This window comes from Primulina tabacum, chromosome 2, assembly GCF_025594145.1.
Source record: "Primulina tabacum isolate GXHZ01 chromosome 2, ASM2559414v2, whole genome shotgun sequence".
Classification (NCBI taxonomy): Eukaryota; Viridiplantae; Streptophyta; class Magnoliopsida; order Lamiales; family Gesneriaceae; genus Primulina; species Primulina tabacum.
The window spans coordinates 6,811,611-6,827,627 of NC_134551.1; the positions used below are offsets into that span (position 1 = coordinate 6,811,611).

Here is a 16,017-nt window from a genome sequence, read left to right on the forward strand (position 1 = left end):
AAGTTAGTTATTTTAAAGGTCTCAAACTTAATAATATAGTATAGAAGTATAGATAATTTTGTTTTTTATTCTTAAAAATTGATTATTTTATATTTTAAATAAATGATTTTTTTTTACACTTATTTCCGGTCATTTTGAAGTGAGATATTTATCTATTTTTGAGTTGATATTTAATTAGAATCACTTATTTATTTTATTTTCAAATAATATGCAAAAGATATACACCAGATTTTTCACTTCAAAATTTATAAATTTCGTCATTTATCTAAAAGCATAAACTTTTGCAAACAACTCAATAAATTGCGTAAAATTTTACTAGTCTTTCTGGATTATATGATGTTTAAGATGTCTCACCGGTGTTAAAATATCCTAATATAGTTAGACATGCTAACTTTGAGTTGCGTAAGATCTTACCATTCTTACTAAATTATAGGATGTTTAGGTTGCTTTATCTGTCTTAAAATATCCTGATACAGAGTTATCCTTGCTAACTTTGAGATGTACCAATAGTCCCAAGACACATGTCCACCACGTAGAACAAATTCTAAATTAATTCGAATTGATATGCATGGACAAGAGTGATATTGTTATTAAAGAAAAATATTATGGTAAACTTCCAATTGTACAAATTATATTTTGTCTCAATTACAGTCCTAAAAACATCATTATAAATAATTAGTCAAACAGTATAAAAATGCTTGATCTTGAATTTTGAATTTGATAAGATAACGAAGACAACTGGATGGGGTAAGAAACTGCAGTGACTTCAATACAAAAAAATCAAATTAGATTTTCACAGCATTGCCTTTAAGCAACGCAGAAACTAATCATTCGTTCATGTAATGATCTGAGATACACATGAAAGCCAAAATGGGGCACTATATAAGCATAACAGCTCCAAGTTCGTTGCACGGGGTAAACATCATAACTCAAAAAAGGATTATATTCCCACCAAGAATTTTTAGTTACCTGTATTCCCCATTCCTTTCTGCTGCAAGATTTAATCGGTCATTTGCAACAATATTACCAAAATAAACTATGATTTACTGCCTTCCTTCTCCAATGTCATGGACACCATGACGGAATCGAGCTAATCCCAACCACTGGCAACAACATGATCATAGTTATACTCATAAGCAGACGAATGGGCACCGTATGAATCAGCAACAGGAGAGCGGTAATTTGCAGCATGTGGAATAGCACCAGCTGAGTCTACATGATAGTCATCATACACGTTGGTATCATGGGTTGGAGCGTAAGGATCGGATTTTGAAGCTTTGTCACCACTTTGGCTTGAGTATTCGTCGTTGTGGCAATCTGCATAAACACTGCTTCCATTTACGTGGCCATTATAGTTACGACCACCATAGCGGGAAAATCGATTATTACCACCACCGTGGTTAGATGTCTTAGCATATTGCACAAGCCATTCGGGAATTTCTTGACTTGCTTCCCTCATTAATTCAATCAATTGTTTTGCAAGGGGTGCATTTTTATCGCTGAATAATGCTGTTGCCATGCCAGATTTACCTGCACGACCAGTTCGGCCTATCCTGTGCACATAGCTGTCTATTACCTTAGGCAAGTCAAAGTTTATGACATGACCAACATGTGGAATGTCGAGTCCACGAGCGGCAACGTCCGTAGCCACTAGAATCGGTGTTTGGCCATTTCTGAATGATCTTAGTGCTCTCTCCCTCTCCTGCACATCAATTAAAAGACAACAAAAGTATAATACACAAACGCTTGCAACATGTACAAAGAATCAGTAATAGAATCAGTTAAACTTTCAACTGAAAATAATATTTGATAGGATTTTTTATGCACATAATTCGTGCCAAAACTCATCGGTAGTAGATTCAATAATCGGCTATGACCGTTTAAAACTCATTCTTCCAACCTCTAGACAATATATAGCTTCCTTTCAAGCCAATCTACGCCAATATAATAAGTAATTTCCAAAGAACCGTGATTCTCAAACTTTCACCACATTAAGAGAATCTTCAAGGAGAATAAAAATGAGAGCCAACCATTTGCACTTTGTCACCATGAATGGCAGTAGCGGGAAAACCATTTCTGCACAGCCAGTGCTCTAGTGCATCTGCGCCTCTTTTTGTCTCCACAAAGACTAGCGTCAAAGCATTCTGCAAATGACAAACATCTCACTTAACTAAAAAAATGTTTCAAAATTAATACAATTGCACGTGATAAGATAGTAAGTGAAGAAACTATAATGCCAAGGGCAACCTTTGCAGGGGTCAATTTATTTGCATTTTTTTGGGAGCAAAGGAGATTCATTAAATGGTCCCTTTTGTCCATGTCACGAACAAATTCAACCCTTTGAACAATGAGATTGGTGCTGGAGCCAACTTTTCCCACCGATAGAAATACATGGTTCTTTAGAAAATCTGACCCGAGCCTCTGCAAGCAATAAAATTGAAACAAGTTTGTGTTGAACTCAAACCACTTGTGGGGTTGAAGGCACATAAAGTCACAAAGCCAAGTGTTTGGCTCTTGCTTACTTTTACAAAGCACTCAATACCAATAATTCCCAACTTTCAGGACTAAAACTTGACTGCTATTTTACAAATATAAAAACTTGACTGCTATTTTATAAAGCAATCAGTAACAATCATTCCCAGCCAAAAAGGAAAGAGAAAAAAAATCGTAACACGAGTTTAACATGTGCATTGGCCTTCATTTTAGACAACCTCTCTTTTTTGTTAGAATACAAGCCACACCTCAAAGCTAAGTAACACTAAAGATTTACAGAGGATCAAGCATGTTGACAGAAGTACTTTAAGTAAACTGGTATAATGATGTTTTATTATATAATTGAACTGGATTCAACGGTCAAAGAGTTAGAGATTCAGGGGACAAACCCGGATTTCATCTGGAAATGTTGCACTGAAAAGCATTGTCTGCCTAGCACCTGGTGGAGGCATTCCCATTTGCTGGACAATCTTTCGGATTTCACGTTCAAAGCCCATATCCAACATGCGGTCAGCCTCATCAAGTGTTAAATACTTGACATTTCTAAGGGAAACTTTTGATCTTTCTATCATATCCACCAAGCGACCAGGAGTGGCTACCAGGATATCCACACCCTTCTCCAAATTTCGCAACTACGACACATGTTAAAAAAGCCAAGCAATAGATTTCATAAGGCGAAATCCAAGTGAAACATAAGAAAAATAAAGATGAGAAGCAAACCCAGGTATTTACAATCCACAGTATCACACAAGATATTGTTAGTAAACGTGTGTAAAATGGGCAAAAATCAGAGTATCTAATCTAGAAACAATACAAACATTCACTATCAGTAACTAAAGCGCATTCAAACATCCTAAAATATAAGATCTAACAACTAACATCAAAAAGCAATATTCAGATCCCACAGCATCTGAAAGAAGATTATGTAAATATATCTGAACAGATGACCCCTTGTTACCGCAAAAAAAAAGTTAGAGCTAAAACGTTAAAACCGCAGTCAAAGAAAAAAGGCAATAAATGAAATCCAAACCTGTCCTACGATCGGTGCCCCGCCGTAAGCAACAACAACTCTGACTCCAGTTTGATACGAGAACTTTTTTGCCTCTTCAAAAATCTAACAGACAAAGTAGCACCATTATAACTCTATCAAAGCTAAAGTGGTTCGACCATCAGAACATAACAGCGAAAGAAAGTGTATGCACGCATTCACAAATAATATGTCAATCTGAAATCAAGGAATTAAAGAAACAGAGCTGAAACACATGGCACACCCTTTTGAATGCGTACATACACTTGGTTCTCAGTCTCATACTGGCACAATAACTGAAAAGTTCACATTATCTACAGAAACGACAACCCATGAGGAAAAACGATTAAAAATAACTCCGGAAAAAGAAGTTACGAGCCCGAACTTAAAACAGAAAATGGAAATCTTCCCCACAGACCTGACAAGATAGCTCCCTAGTTGGAGCCAGTATGAGAGCGAGCGGGGAAGCAAAAGTGACCCCGTTAGTCATATTACCCGAAAACCTGCGCATGTGCTTGTGCTCGAGAATAGCACTGATAATCGGGAAGCAAAAGGCGGCCGTCTTTCCAGACCCAGTCTGCGCAGACGCCATCAAGTCCCTGCCAGCCAAGGCCACCGGAATGGCGCACCTCTGTATGGCAGTAGGGTTGACGTACTTGCACCTTTTTATGTTATCGTTCAACTCTTTACTTGAGAAACCCATCTCAGAAAACGAAGTCGCCGGTGGCGGGACATCAACCCCCGTCACCTCCACCTTCATGTCATCATAGGCGCCGACATTGTTCACGATGACAGACTCCTGCCTCAGATTTTCTTGTCCTTCTTCACGGGTGACCTCAAGCTCGTCAAACTTCTCACACATATCAAATGACGAACGGTTGACTCCGCGTCCGCGGCGATAAGGGCGGGTGGCGGGAATGGTGACGGTGATGTCAGGTTGGTAACGGCGGTACGAGGGAGCCCCAGAAGATCGGGCGGATCCGCCGGTAAACCACGGATGCGACATGAAATGGGAGATGGGTTTTCGCAAATTTCAAATGAGAAAAGGAAGCAAATACCGAAGCTACAGAGTTCCTTTGGTTTTGGTTGCGGTCTTCTGCGTCTCCTATGGAGTATAGACCCCCCACTACTTTCAGTTAGTTTTTATGTTCTTCTATTTAATTAATTATTATTAATTCTTCAATACGTATTAATCTTACCTTAATTTAACTATAATATTTGTTCCAATTTATCTAATATAATTTATAAATAAAAAAAATTTATTGCAAAGCATTATATATTTAAAATAATTAAACTCGTCATATTAAAATAATTTTCTAATACACATACACATATTTTCAATTAAAATATGAGTACAAATATTGCGGTTTTTTTATAAGTAAATAAAGATAATCTCGCATATTTTTATTTGTGAAATGTGTCAACTGTACTCATATTTACACAGTCTTTTTACAATGTCACTATTTTTTTTATTGAATAAATGTAAATGTTTGTGTTTGGACGTTGCTAATTTGATTTCGACCGAGTGATTCGATTTCAATCGTAATTTTAATCAAGTCGTAAATGATATATAGATGCCATATATGCATTTGAACCCATAACAATTATCACAGAAAGAGTTTGATTTAAAGTTAAATTACAAAGAGTTTGGCTTAAGAGCATCTTTGATTTTTGTTTCTTTTTATTTTTGGAAAAGAATTGGAGTTATATTGAGAAATACAATTAAAGATTTGCTATTTTTATGGCAAGTGATTGAGAGAGGAAAGTGTCAAAGCAATTTCTCTTGTGTGGCTAAAAGTAGAATCAAAGCTTTTCTTTGTGTGTGAATACAACTTTATATTAAGAAAATGTTGAATAATTCATAGTAATTGATGGTATGGGAAAAATGGATTAGTATTTTATAAGAAAATTAGATTCGAAGTGAAAATTCTGAATATCTAAATTATTAAGTTAAAATATATATTTTGTGAATTGTTAATGATGACAAAATTTAATAGTTACGGGGAACCAAACAGATTTTTTGAAAGAAACCAATTAGGTCACATGGAGAAGATCAAAGGACTTGCTGTTTAATTTGTAGTTTGTATCAAGTTTTGAAGTTTGGGCTCGATAAGTCATGTTAAAAACCGTCAAACTAATGACTATAAATCTATATATGTGGTGTGTGTGTGAAGTTTATATATTTGATTTTGGACAAAAACTCATGTGAGACGGTTTCACTGGTCGTATTTTATGAGACGGATCTCTTATTTGGGTCATTCATGAAAAAATATTAATTTTTATGCTAAGAGTATTACTTTTTATTGTGAATATCGGTAGGGTTGATCTATTTCACAGATAAAGATTCGTGGGACCGTCTCACAAGAGACCTACTCTTGGTTTTGAGTAGGTTTTTTGTGAGATGATCTCACGGATATTTAGTTGTAATACGAGTCAATTATGATCATTTTTATAGTAAAATTAATATTTTTGACATAAAAAGTAATATTTTTAATGAGTGACCAAAATAGAATATTTGTCTAAAATCTACCCGAAAAATCATCTCACATGAATTTTTATGTTTGATTTTTGGGTATTAATTTAATGTAATTTAATTTGTATAAATATATTCTACATTTATTTCATTGAGTTCTAAAGTCATGTCATGTGTTCCTCGCCTTCTAAGGGGAGAGGACCTCGCGCGAGGATGTTTTCCGCTTGCGAGGACGACAGTGGACATCATGCGTGGACAGGGGCGAAGCTACGTGGGCTTTGCCTGGGCTTAGCCCAGGTGGCCCAATTTTTTTCGAAAAAATTTATAGGTAAATTTTGTATAATTTTATAATAATATGATATTAGTCCGGGTATATCAATTTAAAATATTAGAAAATTCTAGAGTTTAAAATTCTAGCCTCGGCGGAGCCATATTTCTGGCTCCGCCCCTGTGCGTGGAGTCTTTGCGCGATGAAATGCCCATAATTTTTTTTATTAATTTTAGAGTTATATAATTAAAATATAATAAAAATCTCAAAAATGGAAAAAAAATGAATCGTTTTTAAAAATTTCAAAAAATCCATGAATATATATCATCAAATTCAAAAAATTGTTTATAAATAAACATCTATTTTGATTTCATTTTACGCAATCTTCAATTAAAATACTCAAATATTAAATTTAATAAAAAATTAATATCTGAACATCGTTTTATCACTATAAAAATATTTAATGAAGTTATCAACATTGACATCAATATATTAATCAATAAATTTTTTTATATATAAATTTAGTCCACTTGAATAATAATAAAATCATGGTTACCTCTATGTTTTGCATGATACATAGAGAGCGCGCATTAAAAATCATGTATGGATTTCCACAAATATTTCATTCACTAGTATACATAAAAACAATTTTGCTCCAAGTTGGGCATATGAATACTACTAGTATAGTGTACACATGATAAGATAAACATATGATATATAATATAAGGATAAGTTAATGATAAATAAGACGTAGGATATTATATTTAATGTTTGGTATGATTTTAATAAGAGTGATTAAATTATATATTAGATTATAATGACAAAATTAACTTTATCATAATAAATTTTATAATTTCAAAGTTGTTTCTTGAGTTCATATTTTCTATCTGTTCATGCGCCGATAGTGCTTGCATGATTTATTTATTATTACCTAATTTTATATATTATATAATATGATAATTGAGCCCTTGATTTTGTGAGTCAAGTCAAATATCAATTTTTAAGGTTAATCGAGTGATACTAATAATTTTATTGATATTTATAAAATTATTTATATAATTATCTTCGAATTCATTTATATAATTATCATATTATATAATATATAAAAATAAATAAAAATATTTATTTGATTTTAATTTCTACCTACTAGCATAGATTTATAAAAATCATTTATAAATTGGGGGCAATTAAGTCATTTGTAGTGTATTTTATCATTAAATTAAAATTATCACACCTAATAGAAGGGACATTTTATCATTCTAAAAAATTATTTATCAAGGGCCCATGATATTATCATGAACTTTTTAAAAAGGTACCAAACATGAGATAAGTAGGAATATTTATCAATCCATCCCTTATCACATGTACCAAACTATGCTTGTGTGTATTTGTAATCTTACATAATACATATACTAGTGTTTTTCTTATACGTGATGTGTATGTGTTAAATAATTTTTAAGTGAAATTTTTAAAGATTATATTAAAATTTAAAACTTTTATTGTTTTTTATATCATTTTTATGTTATGAGTGATATGAATGTTTAAAAACTCAAAATATAGATAAAAATAAAGAAATAATTTATTCAGATATAGTAGTTATATATAAAATTTAAATTTATGTTTTTTTATATTTTTATTAAATGAAATGGAATTTTAAAAAAAATTAAGAAAATGAATTTTTTTTATTCAGTGCTTACGTCCAATATATCCCATAGCTAAAGGGTGTGATGCGCTCCAAGGGGAGGAAAGACAGATTGGATCGAGAGGCGATGCTTAGGAGCATGGGCCCAAATTATCATGGGCTCATATTGCTGTTTATTGGAATCCAAGACCAGTTCGATGATCCGGCCCAATATTGCTGTCAAAAAATGTAATGACTTTAGATAAAGTACAAAAGAACATTTTTATGCATATCACATGTATCAAGAAGCAAAAGTGTTGGAATATCGCGGTACAAGGATAATTTATAATAGAATAGAAAATAACTCTTACACGGCTTTATTCGCACAAGGGACATTGTATTTGAAATGCACTTTGGATATAGTATGAAGAACTCAAAACCTTAAAAATTCCTAAATGAATGAGGAATTTCATTAGAAGAATTTGTGTGAATTTCATCGAAAAGAACTCAAAAGAGGAGAAAAATAAAATAAGCTTAAAATTTAGAAAATTACCTCTAATCAGTGAATCCCCGACTATAATATATTTGCTCTTACGTATTTTGAAATTATACCCAACCTCGCCATGACCCTCAATGGAGTCCTTAAACGGATCAAAGTGCATACTAGGGTTAAAGGACTAATGGTGTACAATCATAACCGCATATTATTCCATTCGATGAATGATAACCACTTGGATAGTGCGAGAGGATGGTTGTTAAGTGAATCATCAAATGATCGTCTATCTGTATGAATTGACATCTCTAGTTCAAGCAACTTTTATCTTAATTTAGGCGGCTGGTTCGACTAGAAACTTGTTTAGAATATATGGTACACTTTCTAATGAGTTTCACGATCTTATGTTGAGAGACATATCTCATAATACCTATCATATATTCAAGAACTTTATCTATGCAGCTTGCATGAGTATACATTTAAAGTAAATATCATAATAAACCGTAAAATAGTATTAAAATAAATATTATTTTTACATTAGAGTCAATAAAATATAAGTCACAAGTTGTTTGTTGAATATATACTCTAACAGAAAGACTTTCTCATTTAGAAACTAGGGAGTCAAGTCAAAATCGTATCAAATGGTTTAAACTTTAAATTCCATGAATTATGGCCAAGGGCCCCATGGGAGGAGAACGAAGTTTTTATCCTAAATCTTAGGGGAAAGTTCAAGGGTGACATTGAGCATAGCATGATTACACGTCTGTGATGCTTAATAGCAGCAATGCACATTAAAAAAAAAAAAAATCATAATTATCATGATTTAAAAATAAAATATCCGCGAATCTGAGTATGTAATTCAGTAAAGATTCGGGCTGAACCAGATGGAAGAGAATCTATGGGCAGTAGAAAGAATTTTTTTTTTATATTTAAATTTAGAAAATTGTGAGAAAACTTTTTGAGAAATTAATTATTAATTCTAACCCATCTCAAAAGTTTTTTTTATTTAAAAATATAGATTAATATTAATGTAAAGCCCAAAAATAAAAAATCTATGTATTTATTTAATTTATGAAATTTCATTATTTTAATATTTATGTTTAATTGATCTACGTTAAAATGTTTTCTTGAGTTTTATGTTTCAGACAATTATTCGAGGCGGGATCGAGGAAAAGAGACCGGGATGATTTTTAGTGACTTTAATTGTGGTATTTTATTTTAAGTTAGATTTGAGGCATTTTAAATAATTTATGAAGTTTAATATTTTTAAAGCCTGATTTAAATATTAAGTCATTTTAGGATTTTTAAACTTTTAAAGTTTATCAATTAGAGGATTTTAGTAAATTTATTATGGGATTAGAATTTTATTAATTTGTTGATTTGTTAACATTTTTATTAGCATGATTTATTTATTTCAAAAAAACACTTTATAATTACTAATTAGGTGGTTTATTACACACCACACACACATATTAAAATATTCAATTATTCCAACACATTTTCACACACACTCATACACGTATACACACACCCCTTCATTATAAACAAAACACACATGTTAATTATTTTATTTGACTAAGGAGAGAAGAGAATTTTTCTTTAAACTCTCCTCCATCAACCTCTATATCATTTCTCTCCTCTCCAACTTCTTCTTCAGCAATCGTTCCTTCCCTCTGAAATTTCCAGCAATATTTTGTTGAGTTTATTTCAAGAAAATTGAGCCACCTTCGTCCCGGATCGTCTCTCGCTCCGTCTCCGCTTCAGTGTCGTCGTTTCAGTATTATTTAATCGTCAAAGGCACGTATAATCTCTCTTTTCTGTATCGATCATGTCGTATTATGCGTGTATTGTTATTTATGCTTAAAATCATGTGTATGATGTGTAGAAGTTTGAGCAAATACGTTGGGACAGCTTTTGAAACGATTTTTAGTTCTACAATTTTCGTTTTTATGGTTCTGGTAAAAACTGCGAAATTTCGGTTAATATTTTGAGAAAACTTTCAACAACAAAAACGTAGAAATTTTTGATGCCTTCGATTTGATTTAAAATTCGAGATTTTTGGATTAAAATTGAGTGAGTTATGGCATTTTTCGTGGGACTGCTCAAACTGCAACTTTTACGTAAATTGTGTTCTTGAAGTTTTATGTTGCAGGCCTCGTTGGGGATCGACGGGTGATCGTTGCTGCGTATAGGTATATTATTTATGATGTTGGGATGTATAATGAAGCTTCGTTTCTTGTCGATAGGCGCTTGGGAGATTGAATGTCGTATAGAACCGTTTGTTGTCAAAAAATCTCGTTCACGGTTTTGTTGGGTTGATTGTGATTTTGGTTGTTTTGGGACAATTGTTTAGGCTTGGGTCATTGAATTAGTAGCCTAAGATGAGCTCGTGGTGTTGATTCTTGGTCTGTGCAGTCGAGTCGAGGGAGTTAAGCATATCACGTTCAGAATTTTCGTAAGTTTCATGCCACCACAGGTACACGGACCCGGACACGGACCTCTCCACGGGGTCCGTGCCTTTGTTTCCTTCGAGTAGCCATTTTTGCGAGCCAACACGGACCCCTTACGGACCTAGGCACGGGGTCCGTGCCTCCTATTCCTTTTGAGTATTACTTGGCAGTACCTAGACGGACCTGTACACGGACCCGGGGTCGGGGTCCGTGTACTCACGTATTTTAGGAAAATTTATTTATGATTTTGAGGTTTGATGTTATGGTTTAGAGCAAGGATTTATCAAAGTCGTGTCATTCGAAATTATAGAATGTCCTAAGAAATTATTGAGCTTGAGAGTAAGCATGATATTTACGTCTAAGTTATGCAAGGTAATTATGAAATTTCATGTTGTATGTTGCAGCAACGGCCCCAGTCAAAGTTCAATGACGTGCAAAGAAAATATTTTAAGTTTTTGAGGTATGCTAAATGTCTTGTGACCAAATTATGTTTAGAATTGGAAAGCGTTAAATTATGAACGGGGACCAATCCACCCGTTAAATTATGAACGGGTTAGATCGAGGTTGGAAAGCGTTAAATTATGAACGGGGACCAACCAACCCGTTAAATTATGAACGGAGATCTTATGTATGTGGCAGTTGATACGTTTCTGTCAGCCCAGTACTGTGGTTTATCTGATCAGGCATTTATTATGTTATGGGTCACTTGCTTTGAAACATCCTCTACGAAAAATATTGAAGTTATGTATGTTCAAGTATATTCAAGTATGCAAGTATGTTTATGAAAAGTTTAAGTTGATGGCACGTCTAATTATGTATGTATGTAAATTCAAGTTTATGATGTAGGTTCAACTTTCAAGTATGTATGTTATATTTTGAAATTTTATGTGGTTTTATTATGTAGTACTTGCTATCTCCAGTTTATACGTGTTGAGTCTTTAGACTCACTAGACTTGATCGATGCAGGTGAGTATGTTGAGGAGGAGACAGGAGGTGGCGACCAAGCGACATGCTTGGACTGAGCGGAAGGCTAAACCCGAGGACCACTAAGTTTATGTTTTTATGAAAAGTTTAAAATACTCTGCTTTTATGTTGGATGTGAGACATTTGAAACAAGTATGTTGTTGGAAAATTTATTTGGTGATGTTGATTTCAAATATTAATATGATGAATGATGAGTGACTACCTTATAGATTTGATGTTTAAGAAAATTTTAAATTTTTTCGCAAATTTTGAAGTAGTAAAAATTAGGGTACGTTACAATTAATATTCCTAAAATATCATTTTTATTACCCTTCTCTATATTTTAAAATAGTTAAATAGGGTAATTCATATTTCCTAATACAGATTTTCATGGAAATTTTATGTATGTTATTTTTATTATTTTATTTTATTTTACCGAAACAATAAATAAATGAAGATTGTAAGAATAGATTCATTTTTTTTTTACGGTAAAACGTTTTCATTTTGATAATCATGAAGTTGTACTGTAACAAAATTAAATTACAGGGTGCAATTTAATGTTTTGCTCAATTTAACTTAACCTATAATCTTCTAATTTATGTTCATATTCATGCAAAATAATATAAAGAAGATAAAAAAAGACTAATTAACTTATTTTGAATTTAACATACTTATAAAGCTGATTTAATTAATTAACATATTTTAAGGCCAATTTTGATTATGGGATTCTTCTAAGACTATTTTAAAAAATCCCTCAATTTTTTTACTGGCAATCGTAGCCGTGGACCAATAAACTGGGGGAAGATATGAAAAATTTTAATTCATAAGTATCATATGTGGTCTATTTTTAACTTTTTTGTTAGTATTAGATTATTAATATCACAAAAACTATTGTGAAACGGTCCTATAAGTCAATTTTGTGAAACATATTTTATGCCAAATGTACTATTTTTTTTTTTATTGTAAATATGGACATAGTTGACTCGTCTCACGAATAAAGATCCGTGAGACGGAGGAAGATATGAAGATTTTTTATTTCATAAGTAGTCTATTATTTTTTCAATTTTTTTGTTAGTATTGGATTATTAATATATGGCATCTCTTAAGTAAGAGTAGGTCTCTTGTGAGACGGTCTCACGAATATTTATATGTGAGACGGGTCAATCCTATCAATATTCACAATAAAAATTAATATTCTTAGCATAAAAAGCAATATTTTTTCATGGATGATCTCAGTAAGATATCTGTCTTACAAAATATGATACGTGAGACCGTCTCACATGAGTTTTTGTCCTTAAGTAAAACCGCTTATCTTTTGTAAAAAGTTTATAAATGTTTAGTATTCGCTTAAATACGGTTGTATTTATTGTAATTTGGAGACGTGACCCATTTTGGGTCATGAGCTTAATTTCTCCGGTCAGCATATTGAAATATTTTATTATTTAGGACTGTTTGTTCACCTAAATCCTAATCACAAAAAGTGAAAAATTGAATATTCGAACGAGACGACAAACCTCACATAGCAAGACGATAATGCAAGAAAACAAGTTAGAATATTCTTTTTTTTTTAATAGAAGTTAGAATATTCTTTACACGACAAGAAAATAGGAAACGTGAAAAAAGAGAAAAAAAACTCATTTTTGAATATGAGGAAAATAAACAAGTTAGAATATTCTTTACACGAGAAGAAAATAGGAAACGTGGAAAAAAAGAAGAAAAAACTCATTTTTGAACACGAGAAAATAAATAAGTTAGAATATTTTTACACGACAAGAAAATAGGAAACGTGAAAAAAGGGGGAAAAAAACTCATTTTTGAATATGAGAAAAATTAGTATTGTGTTTTTGGTTTTAAAAATTCAATATTTTATATAGGGAAACGTTTTCTATCGAATTATTAAAAAAAAGGCGGTAGTACATAATTAAAATTGGCTTATTTGCAAAAAATGAATATTTTGTAAATAATTAATAATTTGACACACAACTTAATTTGACCACTAATACATAAAGCACATTAAAATAAAATCAAATACTACAAAACTAGCAACATAGCACACACAGTTAGTTAGAGCGAAAATAATGAAATATGTAACTTTTAAAATTCAGGCGAGATGGATTCCTAACTTGATTGATCGTTCCAATCTCAAATGCAAATTTAACGCCAAAACTAAAGAAAAGACTAATGAATTTAATGAAATAAAAATTTAACATGATTGTATATCTACGAATCAGTAGAATATTACACAACATGAAATTATAATCAAATAGTGCTGATAATACGACTGAAAAATATTCATAATGCTATAGTCTGAAACGAAAAATATAAAAATAATGCTTAAACTATGACTAAGATTCATGTAGAGAGTTGCTAGAGTTTTGTGCGAGATGTGTGTTTGTTTCTCTTCTATCGATGAGTTATATTTCTGCAAATTGCATACCGGTTTCTCCGCTCTTCCCACGACTCAAGATCTGTTCATGTTTCTTTCCCGTGATCTCCTCCTATCTGCACACTTTTTGATCTATGGAAACACTTTATAAGAAGCTCATCAATTTAAAGTGTTTCAATAGATAAAAAATCGTACATATAGGAGGAAACCGTGTGAAAGAAACATAGACAGATCAGTGAGTCGTTGGAAGAGTGGAGAAACCGTATTATCATAAAATTTCCATATTTAAAGAAATTTTAAAATCCAAAATAGACCGTACACTAATTTACAATTCAACATATTAGTTTAATGTAAGATGAAATAATAAGTAAATGATATTTAAAACTAATCATATATCTATATTATATAAAAAGCATGTGATTCTATGTGTTCTGTTTTTGTGACACCATACACCAATCAACTTTTTAGAATTCAAAATCCACACACATTATCTATATAAATTACACACCAACACCTCAACCTTAATCATATAACATAAATTACAGCAAATAATCACAACTATTCTTAATTATAATTGTTCGAAATTTTATATAAAAAATCAACTAAATTTCGAAAATAATACAAAAAAAAAAAAAAAACAAACAAAAGAAAAAAAAGCAACGAGGTAAACACACAAAAAGTGCCTAGTATTATTCGTTGGCTATCACGTCAAACCAGTGATATTTGTTATATTGGATTGAAAAATGCTCGATCGAGAGGTTGAATATATATTACTAACTAATAATATTTGGAGGCAACAATTATATATACTAGTTACTCTGCACACGCGATGCGTGTGTACAATCTTTTTTATCATTATCGATGAATTAAAATGAAATTTGACAAATTATGGAGGGACTAAATTAATATTTGAATTGTTGAAATAATAAAAATAATAATAAAAATGTGTGTTGAAATTGAAAAACAAAAGTGTAATATTAGTATCACATAAAGGTAAAATTGGAAGATTGTGTATTGAAATTGAAAAAAAAAAAACAAAAAACAAAAGTGTAATATTAGTATTATTTAAGGGTAAAATTGAAAGAAAAAGTTGGTGTCCTCTCTAGGTAATTATTATCATGTCCTCACATTTAATAATATAGTATAGAATAGTACAGAGATATATATGTCTTATATCTAGAATATCATATAAGAAATCTATCACCCAGATAACATCATCTTTTGTTTCCAAATTATAATTGCACCGACGTTTTTCCTCGAAATTGACATTCCAACTTATTTTCAATAAGGCGACGTATTCCATTCTCTCCTCGGTATCGTCCCACACAGAAAGAAAAAGCGCAGAGCTCCGTCCGAACCTGTAGGTATGCTAACGTAAAGCGAGGAGTTGAGCCTGAACTAGCGAACCGAAGTCACTCTCGGAACCATACTTCCTAAAGTTAAGATGTGTCCAGTCCAGCGGGAACGTACAACGCAAACGAACGTGAGCTGCTATACCGAATCCTATTTCTCAAGTTGCACTATGCCCTCACTAATTTATATAATCATTTAACAAAATTTTACATTTTTTCTCAAAATTGCTAGTGCAACTTATTTTTAATATTATTCTTCTCAAATTGTCCTGTGACCCTCGTTATATATATATATATATATATATATATATATTATATTTATATATATTCTATTTTATTAAAGTTGAGAGTATGAAAGTAACCACCTAGGAAAGATACCAACTTTTTCTTCCAACTTTACCTTTATATGATACTAATATTACACTTTTGTTTATTGTTTTTTTTTTAAATTCAATACACAATTTTTTTTATTTAAAAGATTCAAATATCAA

At 31.8% G+C, this 16,017-nt stretch overlaps 1 protein-coding gene across 1 annotated transcript; it reads right to left on the reverse strand.

Annotated features, from left to right (window-relative positions):
* Window positions 1-925: 925 nt before the first annotated feature.
* LOC142528637 (DEAD-box ATP-dependent RNA helicase 52-like) lies at window positions 926-4,641 on the reverse strand. The gene is made up of 6 exons (XM_075633721.1): window positions 3,939-4,641; window positions 3,524-3,607; window positions 2,883-3,125; window positions 2,248-2,421; window positions 2,031-2,144; window positions 926-1,702 (listed from the first exon to the last, which is right to left on the reverse strand). Exons 1-6 carry the CDS (start codon window positions 4,524-4,526, stop codon window positions 1,091-1,093), a joined length of 1,815 nt encoding a protein of 604 aa, XP_075489836.1. The 5' UTR covers window positions 4,527-4,641; the 3' UTR covers window positions 926-1,090.
* Between the last annotated feature and the right edge of the window lie 11,376 nt (window positions 4,642-16,017).

Excerpts from the sequence above, each read along its gene's own strand:
- LOC142528637 (XM_075633721.1), bottom strand. The coding sequence starts at position 4,526 with ATGTCGCATCCGTGGTTTACCGGCGGATCCGCCCGATCTTCTGGGGCT. Across the intron at positions 2,422-2,882 it reads CATTTCCAGATGAAATCCGG|AGGCTCGGGTCAGATTTTCT; the intron begins GTTTGTCCCCTG and ends TATTGCTTGCAG. Across the intron at positions 2,145-2,247 it reads ATAAATTGACCCCTGCAAAG|AATGCTTTGACGCTAGTCTT; the intron begins GTTGCCCTTGGC and ends TGTCATTTGCAG.